This window comes from Phaenicophaeus curvirostris, chromosome 4 (genome assembly GCF_032191515.1).
Source record: "Phaenicophaeus curvirostris isolate KB17595 chromosome 4, BPBGC_Pcur_1.0, whole genome shotgun sequence".
Classification (NCBI taxonomy): Eukaryota; Metazoa; Chordata; class Aves; order Cuculiformes; family Cuculidae; genus Phaenicophaeus; species Phaenicophaeus curvirostris.
In genome coordinates, this window is record NC_091395.1 from 70,337,919 (window position 1) to 70,356,519 (window position 18,601).

Below are 18,601 nucleotides of genomic sequence, written 5' to 3' on the forward strand. Positions count from 1 at the left end.
AAGAAATTCCTCCTTATGTTTAGTCTAAATCTACCCCTCTCCAGCTTATACCCATTGCCTCTGGTCCTATCACCACAAGCCTTTGTGAACAGTCCCTCCCCAGCTTTCTTGTAGCCCCTTCAGGTGCTGGAAGGTCACTATAAGATCTCTTCAGAGCCTTCTCTTCCTCAGGCTGAACAACCCCAACTCTCAGCCTGTCCTCATACGGGAGGTGCTCCAGCCCTTGGATCGTCTTTGTAGCCTCCTCTGGGCCCGTTCCAACAGCTCCATCTCCTTCTTATGCTGAGGATTCCAGAACTGGGCACAGTACTGCAGATGAGGTCTTACAAGAGAGGAACTGAGGGGCATAACCCCCTCCCTTGCCCTGCAGGGCACACTTCTTTTGATGCAGCCCAGGACACGATTGCCCTTCTCATGCCAGCTCATGTTGAGCTGCTCATCGACCAGCATCTCCAAGTCCATCTCTGCAGCGCAGCTCTCAATCACAGCATCCCCATCCTGTACTGAAATCCGGGATTGCCCCAACCCAGGCCTTGCACTTGGCCTTGTTGAACCTCTTGGTGTTCACACAGACCCATTTCTCCAGCCTGTCCAGGTCTTGGGCTGGAAGGGACCTTAAGGACCACGCAGTCCCGGCCATCCTGCCCTGGGCACGGACACCTCGCAGGGAACCAGGCTGCCCCAAGCCTCCTCCAGGGGGAGCTTGCGCGCATGCGCAGCCTGCGCGCGCGCCCCCGCCCCGCCTCCCCATAGCTCCCAAGGCGTGTTGTTGTGCGCATGCGCGCTCCTGCCGCTCGCCCCATCCCTGCGCACGCAAAGGGAGCCTGTGCGCATGCGCGCCCCCGCCCACAGCCCTGTACCTGCGCACTCTAGGGGAGCTTGTGCGCATGCGCACTCCGCTCTGCTCCCGCCCCCACGGCCCATTCCCTGCGCAGCCGAGGGGATCTGGTGCGCACGCGCACCTCCTCCCGCCCCGCCCAGGGGCAGCCTGTGCGCGCGCGCCGCCCGCCCCGTTGTCGCTGAGCAGGAGGTGCCATGTTCGGCGGCGGCGGCGGCGGCGCTCGCCTCAGCCATGTCCCGCGGGGAGCCCGGCAGGTGAGCGGCTGTCCGGGGGTTGTTGTGAGCCTGTCTGGAGGCCCCCGCGCTGCCTGAGGCTGACCCTGAGCTGGGCGGGCGGGCGGGAATCGGGGTTTGGTCGGAAGCCCATCCGGTTCGAATTTCTCCTGTTGGATCGTGGTGCTCGAAGCCCCGTCCGCCCTGGCCTCGAACGCCTCCTGGGGTGGGGCAGCCTGTGCCAGTGCCTCACCGCTCTCGCAGGAAAACATTTCGTAATATTTAATCTAAATCTCCCTTCTTTCAACTTAAAGCCGTCCCCCCTCGTCCTATCGCTGCATTCCCTGATACAGAGCCCCTCCCCAGCTTTCCTGTGCCCCACTTTAAGTACAGGAAGGCTCTTATTATATATAAATATACTAGAATATTTCTAAAAGGTATAATTTTCAATTAGAATTTTCTTGTAGTTTTTCAAATAGTGTTATATGCAAGGCATGCTTGGTATTCTTTTCACAGGAGAAGGGAGAAGAATGTGTTCTTTTTTCTCTTCTTTAGAGTACCTGAAGGGGGCCTACGAGAGAGCTGAGGAGTTACTTTTCACAAGGGCGTGGAGCAATAGGGTGAGGAGGAATAGCTTTAGACCGGAAAGAGAAGTTTTAGATTAAACGCTATGTAGAAATTCCTCACAGTGAGGGTGGCAAGACACTCAAACAGGTTGCTTAGGGAAGTTGTGGATGCTCCAACCCTGGAGGTGTTCAAGGCCTGGTTGGACGGGGCTTTGAGTAACCTGTTGCAGTGGAAGGTGTCCCTGCCCATGGCGGGGCAGTTGAAACTGGATGATCTTTAAGGTCCCTTCCAACACAAACTATTCTATGATCCCCTCCATTTCTGTGAAATCTTTAAATTGGGTACTTGTTGTTGAGGGTGGTCATAGAAGGTTTTTTACCTGTACACAAGCTTTGCAAAAAACGAAATATGTTGACAGTGTCTTTTTGCCTAGATCTGCGGTTAGGAGTGAGCTGTTTGTGCTGGTTGTCAGTAACTTTGAGCCCTCTGGGAGCAGGAAGCTCCCAAAACCAGCCAGGGTGGAGGAGGAAGGGAGAGAAATCACAGATTGTTAATACAGGATTAAAGTAACAAAAAATCTTTTTTTTATCTCTGGTCTTTACTGTAAAAGCGTAGAGACATGGCACAAACCAGTACACGTACTGTTCACTCGCATGCTGTGTGGAATCTGCAGTATAGGGTCGTTCTCATGGGTAGGTGATGGTGGATTGATCTGCAGATGTGGTCTTTAGCCCAGAGGTCAGGTCTGGTGTCAGTAGACTCTGACGGTGTTTTGTTTAGTAATCTATCCCTTAAGAAGTTAAAGCTGCCAGAACTGAGGAAAATGTAGATGTTCTTCCAGCATGTTGCAAGTGCCTTGTTCTGGCTTCTTGTTCCGAGCTTGTTTGTGAGGACTTCCCAGCAGTTTTTGGTAAAGAATTACCTGTGTAAACATGTCTCCACATAAACTGCTGACCTGATTTTCCTTAGACATGGTGTTTTCCTTGGTCAAAGTGACGTTTCTGTATTTGTCTCTTCCATGAGTTTAGTGCTGAATAGAATGGTATAAAAATGTCAAGTAATGTGTTTCTGACAGAGGACAGTGTATGAACAATGGCAAGTATCTGCAGTTCCATAAACACTGGTGAAATTTCTCAGGGTTTTTTTCCCTTCATTTGCAAATAGAGAAAAGATATCCTTTTGTTTGTCTAAATGTTAATAGTTTATTTTAAAATTCTGATGTCTTAATTGCATTAGTGAAGAACATTTTCTCAACACTTTCATTGTCTAACACCTTTGTTAAGTTAGTGTTGCCTGAATAGGTTGATGTAAGTTGCATATTTGTATGCCAAATCAGCATTTTCTAACTATTAATGATGATACTCGGATTGTCGGTGTTTGTTTTGTATGGACAGTGTTCAGTGACTTGACTTCTGATGAAAATGTCTTATTTTCTAGTTGTGTGCAACATCCACATTGCTGGCATCAAGAACAGGAATGCAGAAGCCGGAATGATTCAGATTCTTTGTTGTTGAATAAATATCCATGCAGACAATTAGACCAATGGCTGGAGAGGTAAAGAATAAACATGAAGTTTGTTTAAATCTTCATTTTGCTGCACTCTTTTCTTTAGGAATCCAATAAAACCCTCAATGTGATTAAATTAAAGGTTTTCTAATAATACATTAGCACAGTTAGCAAATTATAAACTGAGTTCTGCAAGAGCAGACCATTCAGTACGGCTAATTGAAATACATACCGTAGCACTAGCAAGTATTCCATATGAGAGAGAGAAATGGTATGTATTGATGCAGTAGTTTAAGCCCTTTATTGCTGAGATGCCCAGTGTTAGTCCAAAACTCCCATTGAAGCGATTGCTGTTGCTGTTCATGTTTTGCTTACGCATCTTTATGTGTAAGCGTGGACAAATTTTGCTTGTTTCTTAGTAAATGTGTATTTTTTTTGTAGTCCAGTACTGAGGGCAATTAAGATGAAATAAAATTTTATAGGTAGCTAGTTTTAGGAGCATTCTGCTTTGCTTTAGGTGTTCTAGACTAAAAACCTGAAGTGGAGGAGGTGGTTGAGATTGGTATCTTAATGTCTGACAGGAAGTGTTAAAAGTGGTGAGTGCTTGAATATGTGCAGAATGAGTAGAACATCAATAGAAGGCGTGAAATATTTTACTGAGGGGACATGAAAACTTCCTACCTCCCTTTTTGGCTTTACACAGCAGAATTTACATTCTTGAAACGGTTATGTTGGAATATGGTGGTGTCTGACAAAATGCTAATTCTGCTGATGGGGTGGGCATTCTTCTATTTCTTAAGCATCTCCTCTGGCCTTTGCAGAGTCCTTAGCTGACAACAGAGAGCAGTGACTAGATTGATGATTTTTGACCATAACTAATTTAATGAAGTGTGCTTTTTGATGGAATGGCTGTATTGAGAATGTCCTCAAGTAGGAAACAGAAGCATTTGTGTTGGCTGAGCTGTAAGTATTTTGGGAAGCGGTCAGGTCTATGTTCTGACATGAAATTCATGTCATGACCATTTTCTTTCCTTCTGAAGTAAAAGTGACAATCTTGCATCACTGCTGAAGGTGACTTGAGCCGAAATGTTTTGGTTTATTTGACTTTGAACTGAAATAAAGAAGGGGTATGCCTGTGCTTCACAGCTGTGGAACTGGTTTTGTCCACTGTTGAAGTTTCTGTTCATTAAATACATTATGTGCATCAAATGTCCACATTGAATTCTTGTTATTTTCCAGCTCTACAACACCAGAATATTCTGGGCTGCTTTCCTGTTGCCCGAACTGGGAAAGCAGAATTGAAGAAGGCACAATAATGAAGACTTCAAATAAAAAAATGATGGCGTAGGTATTGAATAATTCTTAAGTATTGTATTTGTTTTAGCAGTAGCCATGCGATCATCTCCAGCTATTTTACATGCGTTGATGAAGATTTGAAACATGGTCAGGCTATTTCCATATCAAGCCTGAAGGAAGCCTTAAGGACAGATTAGCACTGAGAAGTGTCATCTCAAAAGCTGCTTGTGGGGTCATTTAACATTCTTTTCTTTTTCAGCTTAAATTGCATATTCGTTCCTACTTTCTGTAAGAAAAAAATACAGGATAGTGAAAGGCATAACAAACACCATCGAGGCTTATAGAGAAATGGCTGTTAGATCATTTGAGCTAGTCTCTATATTATCCATCTTTTTGTTTAAGCTTTTTCATATTCACATTAGGAGGTTGCTAAAAACATATGCTATAAATGTGGTATCATTTGATTTGGTTGCTGTAGGACTATCTGTAGGCTTCTAATTCAGCACCTCTAGCACTCCCAGGCACATGTTTACTTGTTACAAAGCTGAGCAATCACGTGAACTTGCAAAACCTACTATTTTTGTTGTAGAGTTTCATATGGTTAGCACAACTTTAACTTCTGTAAATTAGTGAAGTAAGAGCTGTGCTTACTGTCTATGAGACTAAGAACTTGCAGTTCTAGAGTATGTGTTTAACTCGTGAAGCTATTCAGTTTATTTTCAACTGATTTCTGATTCTGTTTTGAGTGATTCTGCTAATGCAGCTGAAAGGGAAACGGATGAAGTGGTTCTGAGGAGAAGACAAAAACAGATCAATTTTGGAAAGAATACGCTCGCGTATGATAGATACATTAAAGAAGTACCAAAGTAAGTTGTACCATGTTGCATGTTTTGAAATAAACTCTATTTATTCCTGACGTGTGTAGATCAGCACACAGCTTTAGTTCTCTTAAAATTATATGAACAGTAAGTAAAGAAGGCTTGAATCGATTGAGTTCTGTCAAAGAGAAGCCAGGTATTTTCTGCATATGAGAAAATTGATTTAGGGAAAATTGGGTTGCTACTTAATTGCCTGCTTTTGCTGGATTCTACCTGTAAGTCTGTTGTGAAAGTTGCCAGCCAAATGCAGTGTACGGTGCAGGCTTGTTGAGCAAAACTTGAAAAGTTAGACTAGATGACCATAAGTCCACAAGAGATACCATAAATGGTCACAGATGTCACACAATACCATGATCACATCTTCAGTAACACTTTTTTTTCTTCAAAGAGCTTTGTGAATTGTAATTTTGCTTTTCACTTGTCATCAGAAGAAGGACTGCAGCCAGTGTCATGGTAATGTTTGGGACTTGTGTAGCTGTACTCTGGTCAGTTAAATCATTGGGGGAGAATAGGAATGAGCAAGAGCAGCATTCAGAAAAAAATCCACTGGCTAAACTTGAAAAGAAAGTGTTCTGGGTGGCATTTTAATGGGGAAATTTATAATACTGTTCCTTAGCAGGGGTCTGTTATCCTACAAAAAGTGTTATGGTGAAGTGCATTGATGTGTAAAGCTAGTAGGGTGAAACACTTGAGACAAAGGCACTTTGTATTGCGTGTTATTGTAATACTCTTCACTACCACCACCCAGGCTTAAAAGCTGCCTTCAGGATGATAGGACTATAAAGAAAATTATTTTGTACTGAAGAGACAGCTGGAGTGAGCTTTCGAGTAATGGGCAGGGTCTAGGTTTGGGAGATCACCTGAGAAACAGCAGTTCAGTCATGGAGTGATCCCAGACAGCATTGTGGTAGTGTCTGCATAGTTTAGATTCAGTGGAAAGGCGTATCAATTGGATTTTAACCCAGACAGTGGGAGAATATTGTTTCCTGTACTCTGAACAGACAAATGCCATTTGGAATTGTAGCAGTCCCCATTGTAATAATGCATGGACAGTGGTGAAATGAAAGTTTGTGGAAGATACTTAGGGTGTGACCCCTGTCAGCATCCAAATAGCCACCCAGTTATTTGCTCCTTCCCTTTCCCCGGTGGATAAGGAACAAACAGTTGGCTTGCTTTTTACTCTTCCTGATGGATTGAGTTAAGGGCACATGAACAGGTTAAGGAAAGAAAGGGCAGGGGAGTTGGGGGAAGCAAGTGATGCAAATGCAGTCATTTACTACTTGCCACAAACAGGATGGGGCCCTGACAGCTTCTGAGCGGTGGCCACTTTTGGAGACACCTGCCCCTCTTTCGCTGCCCTGTTTTTTATTACTAAGCATGATATTGTGTTGTGGTATAATATCTCTGTGGGTAATCAGCTGTCCCAGCGGTTTCCTCTTTCAGCTTCTTGTTCATCCTCAACTTTGTGGCTTTGGGACAGGATTGGGAAAAAGAGTGGGGGGGAAAAGAGAAGGCCTTCAAGCTGTGCAAATGCTGTTCAACAACAGCCAAAAATTAGTATGTTATCAGCTATAAATCAAAACCACAGCATTATAGAGACTACTATGAAGGCAGTTTACTCCATCCCAGCTGGACTCTCTGTAATATTCAAGATGGAAAATATGCACCTGACTCGAGAAAACAGGTAGGAGTAGCCAGAGACTAGGTTACTACTGAAGAAGTATGAGTTACACTGCTTCTGTTTTCTGATTGTTTATGGGGAGTAAGGATCTGCTTTTGGCAGCTGTCACTGTGTCAAACTGAATGAACCTCTGGTCTGACTGTGCCTGGTATTGTTAATTGTTGCTTGTGTGGTCTGTTTTTGACAATATGTATTGGAATATGTGTGTTTCAGTTAAGTGTTTAAAAATGTGAAGACTTTATTTACTATGCCATTGATGCCTGTGTGGTCATATTTACTGAGGACTTTTTTAAAGAATGAGAAATAATTCTGAAATAATGTTACTGTGTATTTACAGGAATCAACGAATACCAGGGGTTCACCCTAGAACTCCCAACAAATTTAAGAAGTACAGCCGTAGGTCTTGGGACCAGCAGATCAGACTGTGGAAGATAGCACTGCATGCCTGGGATCCTCCTACTGAAGAAACCTGGGATCTGCAGCCAGTGTGTGTATGGGTGAATTAAGTCAGCATGCATCTCTTGCTTCACAGGAGGACTCAATTTCCTTTAGAGCATTCCTAACTGGGAGCAAGAGAGGAGATTGGGTTCAGAACTGGGAGTCTCCTTGAATGTCTTGTTTTCTTTCTGAATTCTGTTAGTCTTCAAGATAATCCCGTTATTTAGTTAAAATAATTTGTCATAAGGCATTTTGGGGAGGAAGGCCTTTGCTTTGTAGTAGTACACTTCCTGCCCCTGTGTGTTTACATTGGTGAGCACAAGGTAAAATAGTTTTACCTGTGTTGTAATTGAATTATGGTGCAAGTTGCAGTTGTTTGAACCATTTTTATGTTATATGAGATGAACTGTTAATTATTACTGCAGTTTTAACTGTCTTCTGCTTGGAGTGGTGAGCTAGATGGGTAGTATTTTAAATCCCCTTTTTTCACTTCTGTTTTTAGTAATACAGAACCCTCGGGCAGTTACCAAGAATGGTTCTGCAAAGACCAGAATGATTCTGGCTCCTTTATGTTTGATGAAATGCAGAAGAGAAATGAGTGTGAAGATGAGTGCAGACAGGCTGACTACATGCCAGAGAGGTATGAGATAAAACATTTGTGGTTAATTTACTGAAATAATTCAGTACACATTGATGCTGTCAGGTTTTTTTAGTGACTGAGTGCAGTTGATGCTCAAACTTGGAGTTTGGCACCTCTGCTTTTGAATGGAATCCATCAGTGTTACAGAACATTGAATGTGGAGAAATTGCCAGCATTAGAGAATTGCATGACTAAGAGCAAAAAAAGGCAGTGGTCTTTTCTGCTTCGTTTACAGAGTGGAGTGCCTGAGGTTTCTTTAACCACTGTTGGCAAGTACTGAAAATAGGACACCTGTTTCAGAACCAAGAGCGACCATCGTTAATTAACAGTATTACATTCATCTGTGGAATGGCAGAGAGGCTGACAGTAAAGCACCTCATGCACTTCCCTGTTTACTGAGATACCTTGGTCTAGGGGAGTGCCTCTGGAACTGAAAATGGTTCTGCTTCTCATGTGGTTGTGGCTGGGTTCACTTCTCAAAGTACAGTGGAGATGTTACCAAAACATAAGCACTTTTCTCTGTTTTCCTCTGTTGTGACTGGAGAATTATACATCAAAGTCTTCATGTGTAGCATGTGGCATTGCATTGCAAAACTCGGAAAAGCATTTAAATGTAGTTGAAAAATGCATTGTCTAAAATCTATGTCTTATTCTTTGTAGTCCCCATTCTCCTGACTCTTCTCCACTGTGGAAACGCAGAAGAAGAAACAATTCTGACTCCTCTGTGGTCTCAAAGAGCAAAAACCACTATGTGCATATGTACCACACACTAGGAAGGTATGAAATGATTTTCCATATGGAGATTCATTCATATAATGAACTGCCTTTGGGAATATGGCTGGTATTTATTCCTCCATTTGATAATAGCTTTAATTTTATCTAAGCGTGTGTGCAATTTAGTGAAAGCAAACCATGTCAGAATAATTGTGTTGTATGATAGCAAATATTTACAGTGGTCCATTGCAAAGGTGAGGAGACTTCAGTGTCACAAGACAGGACGTAGTTTATTTTTTTCTGTGTAAATTAGGCAATGCGAATGGGTTGTTCTTGGTTTCTCACGGAACCCAGCTCAGAGGTTGTTATTCTGAAATTATTAGGTATCTGCCATAGTTATTTCCCATAGCTCTTACCTGCATTGCATTCTGCTTTTTGGGTTGCACACTGTACACGTTGATGAATGTTCTGGTAAGAGAATGGAGCCCAGTGTGGGTTCCCAGACAAATACTGAAAATGCCTGGTTTTGTTATTACCATGGTATGTTTACTACAAGTGTTACAGGTAGTATGTGTTCATGAACAGATGTGAAGGAAGCTTTGGGTATTTTGATTGAGCTTTTCTTTGCCTTTTGAAAGATTGCATGGAAAAAAATGCTTGTTGGAACAAGGAGTTGGTCACTCAGCCTGGGACAGAATGAAATTAACATTCAGAAATTGATGACAGAAGAGTAGACTTTTTCAGGCTAACATAGTCTTTATACCAAGTTGTTCAAGAATTAAGCTACTCCCCTGGTGATTAGTTTTAATCATATTTCCTTTTTTTCCCCTTTCCTAGCTTCTGCATAAGAAGTATTCCTAGAAATGAGAAGTGGTAGGCTGTGTAGAGAAGATCGTGGTTTAACTCTAAAGTTTTGTCAGACCATAAGAAAACTGGAACAGTTATGTACGGGTTTTGGGGTTTAATAGATCTTTCACGCTAGCCTTAGTAAAAATGTTTGTACAGATGTGTTTTTTTCTCTCTAGTTAGTCCCCTTAAGAAGAATTGAGAGGAAATGGATAAAAACATCCATGATTTCATATGGTTTCACTTTCTTTCTAGTCTTACTGATTCAGGGCGTCAGGAGGCTTTTTCAAAGTGCTTGGAGTGGGAAGCCTTTGGTGAAAATGACGAAGTAATGACAGTACAACATGGCATAGGAATAACAAGGTAGATACCATAAAGATTATGGTGTTCTTTCGGTTGATTACTTCTGCTGTGAAAAGTGTCTTTGGGTTTTCTTAACTTCCTTTTCCTTCACTATTTAATACTATGTTTTCTTTTCTCTTCTCCAGTGTGTTACATGTTTGGTTGTTTTGGGTTTTTTTTGTTCTTTGAGCTTGCTTGGCTTTTTCCTGTCTGACCCTTATTCTGTTGCTTTCTGCTGCTTCTGCTGTTAAGTAATGCTGGAAGATGCTGAGCCCCTTCCACCCTCTTTGTCTTATGGGAAGCGATGGCATTTTACAGAATTTATCCCTGTGGTTGTTACTAGTCTCTCACTTGCCAAGTCTAGGAACTGAAAGCTGCTTCTCTGTCTCTTGAGAGATTGAGTTGTTTTGTAGCAGACAACAGTGATAGTTATTTGTTTTTATGCAGTGATGCAATTCCAGCCAGTTCATCTTCAGGATGGAGCAGTCAGAAACAGAAAAAAAGCAACTTCTTTCTTCCTGACAGGAGCACTTGCAGAGATGCAGACTGCACACTGGAGAGGTACAAATGCAACTCATCGATCAGGGGCTTTTTTATTGCATATTAAATTAGAAGTACAGTTGCCTTATTGCTTTATTTTAATCCAAGCTTTTATTATAAATGTGTATTTATTTTTTCCCTGTTCTTCTTAGGGATGTGTTGGCCAAATTTGTGTTGTGTGGTAAAGTTCTGTCCTTATGTTGTAGTCTGTGTTGGACTAAATAGCAGATCTTAGCTGTATTTTACATAAAGAGGTAACCATAATAAAGCCACTTAGTCTTTGGGATTTTTTTTTTTTTTTTTTTAATTTGTAGGTTTAATCTTCACAGCAGTTTTCTGGAAAGGCATCAGTCAGAATGCCCTGAAAGGGGATGGGGAAGTGCAAGTGCTGAAGATAAACTAATGAGGAAAAAAATTTAAATACGAAGGTGAGTTTATGCTGACTAATTTTACTTATTCTGTTTCAGTAGCCTGTATGCAGTGTCATTCTATAGAATCCAACTATTCAGTTCAAGAAGATCAATTTCTCTTTTTATTCTTCTGTTGTATCATATTTTATCCCATCCTTGTGTATTTAATGCAGCACCTTAATTAAAAGATCTAAGACATCAGACTTAGTAAACGGAAAAATGCACCTGTTCAGCGAGGAAACATGTTTTATCACCAAATGAGAAGTGCCAGTTCTAAAACAGTAGCAGCTTTTGTGCCTTGTAATATTTTTTTGTGATGAAGTCACATCTTTGCATTTGCAGCAGTAGATTTCAGTTAAAGTACTGTAGGCTCCTGTGGTGCTTGATGGGATACGTTGTATTTTGAGTCAAAGAACTTTTGTTAGCGGATAGTCTTTTTTGTAGTTTGATTGTCTTTGATCTACATTTAATAACAGCTCTGAAATATTATGGAATAGGATATAAATGTTTATTTAACAGTGATCTTGGAATATCTTTCATAAAAAAACGGATTAAGAATATGGCACATAATTAATTTTACACTGCTTAGGATTTGAATTCTAGCAGTATGAGGAAAAGGCAGATAGAGCTTTTTAAAAAATACGCTAATGGTATGTTTTTCTATTGACTTTATTGATTTTTTTTTTAATTTAAAATCTTTAAGCATGAATAAGACTTAATCTGGATTCACTTTTATAAAGTACTAATTCAATATTTGAAAATATTTAGTATCTCTTTGTATATAGAATTATCGAAGGACTTTCTCCTGTGACAGAAAATGATTTGAAGAACAGGAGTATAGTCTGAAATGAGCAGACCAAGTCTTGGAAAACTGGTGCAGTATCATAAAATCTGCACCGAAAGAGGAAGAGATTTGCAGTCAGCATATGTGCAATCAACATAAAGTGCAATGTGCAGGTAAAAGCAGTGTGCCTCTGTATATCGGTTTTAGAGAGCCTTTCTGGTCTTCTACATAGTCAGTATATATTTAGCTGCTTTCCAGTTGTCTTCGTGGTAAATAAGACTCTAGTAAGGAGTGTATATACCCAGCAGTTTTATAATCACTCATTCTAATTGAAGAACTCTGTGACGTGTAAAATGTAGAAAGTTAAATTGCATCTGTGAGAAGCAACACACCAGTTTCCTGGGATGCAAAGACCAATATTTGAGAAAGATACTGCCTTTGACTGGTTTTTAGGTGTGATGAGCTCTAACTCCCAAATGGCAGGAACTTCATCTGTGGAAAAGTAATGTTGCTTGGAAATTAGATAGTAGAATTCCACACCACCTGCCCTTTTTCTATAAGAAAATTTCCATCTTAAACAGGAATAATAAATACTATTGTCTACAAGTTGGAATATATCTGTTTGATTTTTAAAGGAAAAAACCTTAGTCAACAAGACACTTAAGATGTGGCAGGAATGTGTTAGCTAGAATTGAGAAAAAAGACTTACTTTACGAATGATGGTGAAAATTATCTGAAGGGTTGGGAAAGATCAGCTCAAATAATTCATTTGCTCTTTGACAAATAACTTAGCAATACAGGGTATGTAGTAGTCTTTGCTTCTCCAATAATATATGTTCTCAAAGCTATCCATAACAATGATCTCAAACTATCTGTTATACTTTCTTTAGTAGGGCCAACATGGCTTTGTCTTTTATACTTAAACTTGACCATATGCAGTGCTCTGTTCCATATACTGCTACAGTAATATGTTGTATAACACTGCAGCTTAAGAGAGCAAGTGTTCTGCGGCTAATGACTAGATATATTGTATTTATTAAACACTGTTATGTGCTTCTTTGTTTAGGTTTCTGCAGATCTTTAAGGATAGATTGTTTTCTACAAGCTCTGCCTCAAGTGTAAAACTTCAGATTTCATTAAGCCTGTGCTGCAACGATGATGGATGTTCCTTAAAGCTTTTGAGAGTGTTCCTGCTTTTCCTGCGCTGGGAGATGACGTATACATCATATTGTAAAGGCTGCTTCAGTTGATGGATGCTGCTGTGCCATTTGGAGATCACACTACTTGGAGTACACCAATGTTACACTGGCAAATTGGTCCAATATTGAGTTAAACTGAATGCCAGCCTTAAAGTGTGGAATTAAACCCCGTTTCCTCTCCTGGGCCAGAATTGTACATCCAACCTGAAGAAGTGCTTCAAAAGAATGTAGATAATTCCAACCTTTCTTCAGTTGTTAAAGACAAACTATGATCATCCATTGAGTATATTTACTGTTCTCTGAAATAAGATATATTAAGCTAGCATTTGCCTAAGCCTAGTGAGAGAAGAGAAAGGAAAGGTAGATGGTTTATCAAAATCAAATCTCTCTTGAAGGAGGCAAGTGACTGAACAGTAGCACAGCCTGAGTACATGGATTTTGCCTTCACGTATGTTGCAGCCTGATGGAAAGAGCCGATTTACTGCTAAGAGTATCAGAAGATGAGCTCAGTTCCTCCAGTAGGAATAGCAGGCACTGGAGGAACTGGGGGTGAGCAGCAGTGTTTGGAGCTGCTCTTGGGTGTTGGGTGTCCAGTCTAAGTGTTTTGATGGTGTTGAGACAGGTTCTCCTTTGTTTTACTCTTTGCTCAGAAAGTCAAAGTGAGGGCTGTGGCGGCAGTGGAGTTTAGACCAGATTCGTGTGATACTTAAGAGTTTTTTGAAATGGCACTTCATATAGCCCATACTGGGATACGGATGTCGGTTGGAGTTGGGAATTGTCTCTCTGCAGGAGTTCAGTTTGGCTCTGCATAGTGGTGGCAGTGCTAGGGATGACACAGCAGCCCTGCTGTAGGGCTGGCAGTGTCCTCAAGACCCAAAAGCCTATTGTGCTGCTAATGGAAGTAAGCTGCTTCCCAGGAGCTGCTCCCAGTCCATTGCAAAACCTTATTACCCAGCATGCTCAGGCGTGGTGGTCAGTAGTGTCCCAGCACAAGGGTGGCTCAGTCACGCCACAGACCGTGGAGTGTGTGCATACAAGGAACACACCTGTACAGCACTTTTTCCAAGAAGTAATGTTTAGAACTTTCTTGTTCCAGTGTGCATGCTTCCATGTGATTTATGATGATTGTAAATAAGGGAGTGTTACACTTTTGTCATTTTGTCTTTATGCAGAATAATTAAACACTTAAAATTCAAAAATCCCCATTAGTCTGCTTTTGCTGTTATGTTGCAGAGTTTCATTATAAAAGGAATATGTGGGTTCAGTAGTCCTTTTGTGTGAATGTTTTAAGATGTGTTTTGTGAGGTTTTTTAGCCTTTGCTAAAAGGGGGAAGGAGGAATCTTCAGAGATTCAATCAAACTCTTGAGCGGCTGAGAGAGCTGGGGTTGTTTAGCCTGGAGAAGAGGAGGCTGAGGGGTGACCTCATTGCTCTCTACAACTACCTGAAAGGAGGTTGTAGAGAGGAGGGTGCTGGCCTCTTCTCCCAAGTGACAGGGGACAGGACAAGAGGGAATGGCTTCAAGCTCCGCCAGGGGAGGTTTAGGCTAGACGTTAGGAAAAAATTCTTTACAGAAAGGGTCATTGGGCACTGGAACAGGCTGCCCAGGGAGGTGGTTGAGTCACCTTCCCTGGAGGTGTTTAAGGCACGGGTGGACGAGGTGCTGAGGGATATGGTTTAGTGTTTGGTAGGAACGGTTGGACTCGGTGATCCGGTGGGTCTCTTCCAACCTGGTTATTCTGTGATTCTGTGATTCTTGAAGGGAGTTTGCAGCACAATTTGGGTTGTGTCCAACCCTTCAGCTCATATCCTGATGTCATGAACTTGTGTTTTGCAACGTAGGCAGCTGAAGCCCCTGCACCTGTTCTGCTGTGAGAAAGGTGTCCTGGGGAGGATGGAGCAGTTAGGTGAGAGTAATAGGCTGCCATGAAATACTTAAGCTCAGCTGTCTGAGCCCTTAAGCTTTTGCCTATAATGGATGGGGCCTGTGGTGGATTTATGGACACAAATCCATAGGTTTGTAATTTAGCAGTCCTTAAAAGATCTTGTATTTTTTAGTTGAACATCCTTTGACAGGAATAGAATAACCAGTCTCCCTGCAGCAGTTAAATTTGGGGCAGATTTATTCACTAATCCAGGTTCTGTATGCTTGGACAAGCTATGCTAGTACAAGGAAAGGAATGATACTGAGCAAATCAGGTTTGAAGCCTGCAAAGTAGTTTCATGCAGTGCTGCCACTGGACGTAGAACCACTGTAATGTCTTTTAATTAATAACAGTACCCTCATCAGTCTAAACAGAGTAGTTAAAACTGGAATGCAGTCCATCCATTCGCTTGTTTACCCAAGGCTACTTGACATAGGAGTTTACAACTGGGGTAAGCAAAGCTGAAGTCTGGTACCTTGTCCCCAGTTTGTATTTGATAATGTTTTGTTAATTTTACTTAATTAAATCCAGTTTGCATGAGTCTGTGCTCTGTTCATAATTAAGCCAAAATAAACTCTGAAATTCACCAGCCAGGCTTAAATTTCTGCTAAGAAGTGACCTCTGTCGCCTATTGGCATGCTTCCACTGGGAGAATCTCTTTACGGATGATACATTATCTGTGCTTATAGAAACAGCCCTTCACTAGCAGTTCTGATATGCCATTGCTTATGTGCATTTTTGTTTTGCTTTTAAACTGCTCCACAAAGGTCACAGTGATGAGGGTACCTTCTCCTCCCCCTAAAATTCCCACAGTGATGTGAAAGTGTTTTTCTGAAGAATTTTCTTTGCTGACAAGGACAGAGATGCAAGGCAACCACAATCCCTAAGATTTGTTACAGCAGATAGTTCTGCTTGATAAACTGAATTTAATCTCTCTGCAGTGTTTTGCTAAAAGTGCCATGTGGCTCCCAGGCTGTCATCTGTCTGGCTAGCTTGGATGTGTTCAGGTAAACATGCTGTTCAAATTATCTCAGTCTGAGACTGGAGGAAGTAGCTTGTACGTGTTTTGAGCCTGTGCTGAACTTCAAACATATCCTTAGTTCAGGAAAACAGTTCTGTTTTCCATAGCAGTGTTTGGGAAAGGAGAGGTGCCAACGTAGCAAACTTCCCTGTGGGAGCATGGATGTTTATGCAGGTGCCAGACAAGATATGTGAATTTACACAATTACAGTAACGCCAGGGAACGGAACTACGAAGCTAAATCCCTTACTTGGTATTGTTTTCAGATCTTGGTGTTTCACTGAGCACAGAGCCAGCCCAAGTGTTACTGCCCAAAGGAAGGCATTTTGGAGACATCCTACGACAGATCTGAGGAGAAAAGTACAGGACCTATTTACAACTTGTCAAGAAAAACCCGTGAGGCTCTGGGAAGTGAACACAGTTCTCCCTTACCTCTTCTCAAAATAGTACCCTCTTCAGCCAGGAGCACTAGGCATGTGGACATTCCACCCAAAAAACATTAGTAAATAGCTTAACCACCCTTTCCAAGTAGATACTTAGCAGGAGTCTTTGAGACATAATTAGAATAAAGATGCAATTTGTGGAAATGAAACAATCGTAACTCAGGGCATTCACAAATGAGAAAAACATGTAGAACCATTGAAAAGCTGAGGGAAAACAATGCAAAGCATAAAAAATCATGAGAAAGCAAGGCAGATGCTGAGATTTTCAAACTGTTTAATTTCTAAAAGCCTTTGCAAACTATTGGCTGCTCACTCTTGGTCTGGCCTGGTGCAGCTGCCATGGCCAGGCTGGCAGGGAGCTTGTTTTCCTTTTCAAGCTGTAAGTTTTGCCAGGAAGGAGTGCAAGTGTCTGTCTGTATTTGTGCATCCAGTGTCTGGCACAGCTTTGCAAAAAAATACTCAGTCAAGCAATTGAATAGTACTTCTCCCTTTTGAAAAAAAAGAGTGAATTTCTCCTGATTTTAACAAAACAAGGTGCTGTGAGGTTTGTGAATTCATTGTGAAGAGGATCTTCAGCACATCTGAGCGATCCTGAGCCTCATTGAGCAGGTGCTTCCTCTTGGCCCTCAAGACCATCCATACAATACTGCAGTGACCTCCGACAGAAGAAAATTCAGCAGCTGTCACTGTGCTGGTCTGAGACCCTTCCCTGACCTCTACCTCCCTACCCTTGCTCTTGTGCCCAGAGGTAAAAGCAGCTGTATAAACTGCACTGTATGGTTTTGCACAGCCTTGAAGAAAGCCCCTTTTGGTATCTGCACACCGAAAAAGAGGTAAGAAGGGCTGCCTGGTTACTTACCAGGCTTCAGGTGGGACGTTCCTGTAGGCTATTCTGTTCAACTATCCAAAAAAGATTAATCAGGAAACAGAAATAAGTATGTTCCTGGAACTACTCAAGATTTGAGTCTGGAGACCTGGAATTAAGGGGAGCATGTGGTAAAGAGGAGGCAGAAAGACTAAGATATACATTGCATGTTGCAGGTGCCGTTCTTCTGACAACTGTCTTAATTACTTCAAATAATATGAATCCAAATAACCATACTAGTTTCAGCTGCAATTATGCTGTTTGAACAATTCCTTCTTCCTAGCCCATGAAGGTGTGTACTCCCACCTCCTTTGCTTGTGACTGTCCTTTCTACTCAACTCCTGAAAAGCTCCAAGTGCTATGTTAAGGATGACCTGAACCCAGTTGGAGTAATCATTTCTAAATGATCACATAAGAATATTGTAGTTTGTGAAACCATGCTTCATTTCTACAGGGGAGATGCAAATTCTCCCTCTCACACACACTTCAACCTTGCTAAGCATGAAGTATCCTCATAAAAAAAAAAAAGCCAAAATAAAATGCATCTGTCAATATGTACTTTGAAAATCTCTCCGAAAAACAGTGCTGGGCTTTGGTAGTTGCTTTTGTGATAAACTGCTCAAAATAGCAAACGAAAGTTGTGTTGTTTTTACTTCTGCCATCCATCAACCACATTTCATTGCTGATCTTGCAAGTGGTAGTCAAATACAGCCTGTGATAATAATGAATGTTAGATTCACTTCACCCATGTTCATTTGAAGACATCTTTATGCTCTTTCATCCATAAAATACCTGCTCAGCTAATAGTTATGCTTAAATATCCGGTCTTTGAGCCAAAAAGCAGATTTTTGAGAACTGCAGTGGTAGTTGCAACCTTACTAAACAAAAACACAAGTAAAAGGAGAAAAAGAACCCAACAAAATTAATTGCAGCTTTTCAGATCCCTGAAAATCATCAGAAGTATCCTGGACTAAGGCCATATCTGCACTAGAAAGCCGCTCCGGTGAAAGCTCTGTTGTTTCCAGAGCTCAGTGACTTATTTGTACTGACTCAATGCAATTACCTTGCATGAACTAGATGAGGTATTGATGTATAACTGCGTTTCTGTCAGGTAACCAGGGCCAAGGTTTGCTGGCTTTCTGCTGCCTGTAAGAGAAAGATGAGGCTGGTCGGTAAAAATGAAGACAGACGTGCAAGCCACGTTAGACCCAGAAGAAAGCTTGCTGAAACCAAGTTTTAAACCCTACTTTCTGATCCCAATACTATAGTTCTGCTCTGTTTTTTAAACTTTTGTTATCATAACTGTTGTACAGTAGTGGGGTATTTTTCTTTTGAAGAAGAGGCAATGAAGATATGGATAATGAAAATAAGTTAATTGAATGCTGCAGCAGTAACCAAGCACTAGTAATGGGGAGGCCAGCTGGGCCAGTGCAACAAATTATTTGGTTCATCACA

The 18,601-nt window shown here is 41.5% G+C and overlaps 1 protein-coding gene across 1 annotated transcript; it reads left to right on the forward strand.

Annotated features, from left to right (window-relative positions):
• Positions 1 to 832: 832 nt before the first annotated feature.
• Positions 833 to 13,148, forward strand: LOC138720401 (uncharacterized). The gene is made up of 12 exons (XM_069856582.1): positions 833 to 1,095; positions 3,058 to 3,174; positions 4,366 to 4,470; positions 5,169 to 5,288; positions 7,319 to 7,468; positions 7,922 to 8,059; positions 8,720 to 8,836; positions 9,875 to 9,982; positions 10,409 to 10,522; positions 10,816 to 10,929; positions 11,680 to 11,868; positions 12,762 to 13,148. Exons 1-10 carry the CDS (start codon positions 833 to 835, stop codon positions 10,919 to 10,921), a joined length of 1,338 nt encoding a protein of 445 aa, XP_069712683.1. The 3' UTR covers positions 10,922 to 10,929; positions 11,680 to 11,868; positions 12,762 to 13,148.
• Positions 13,149 to 18,601: the final 5,453 nt, after the last annotated feature.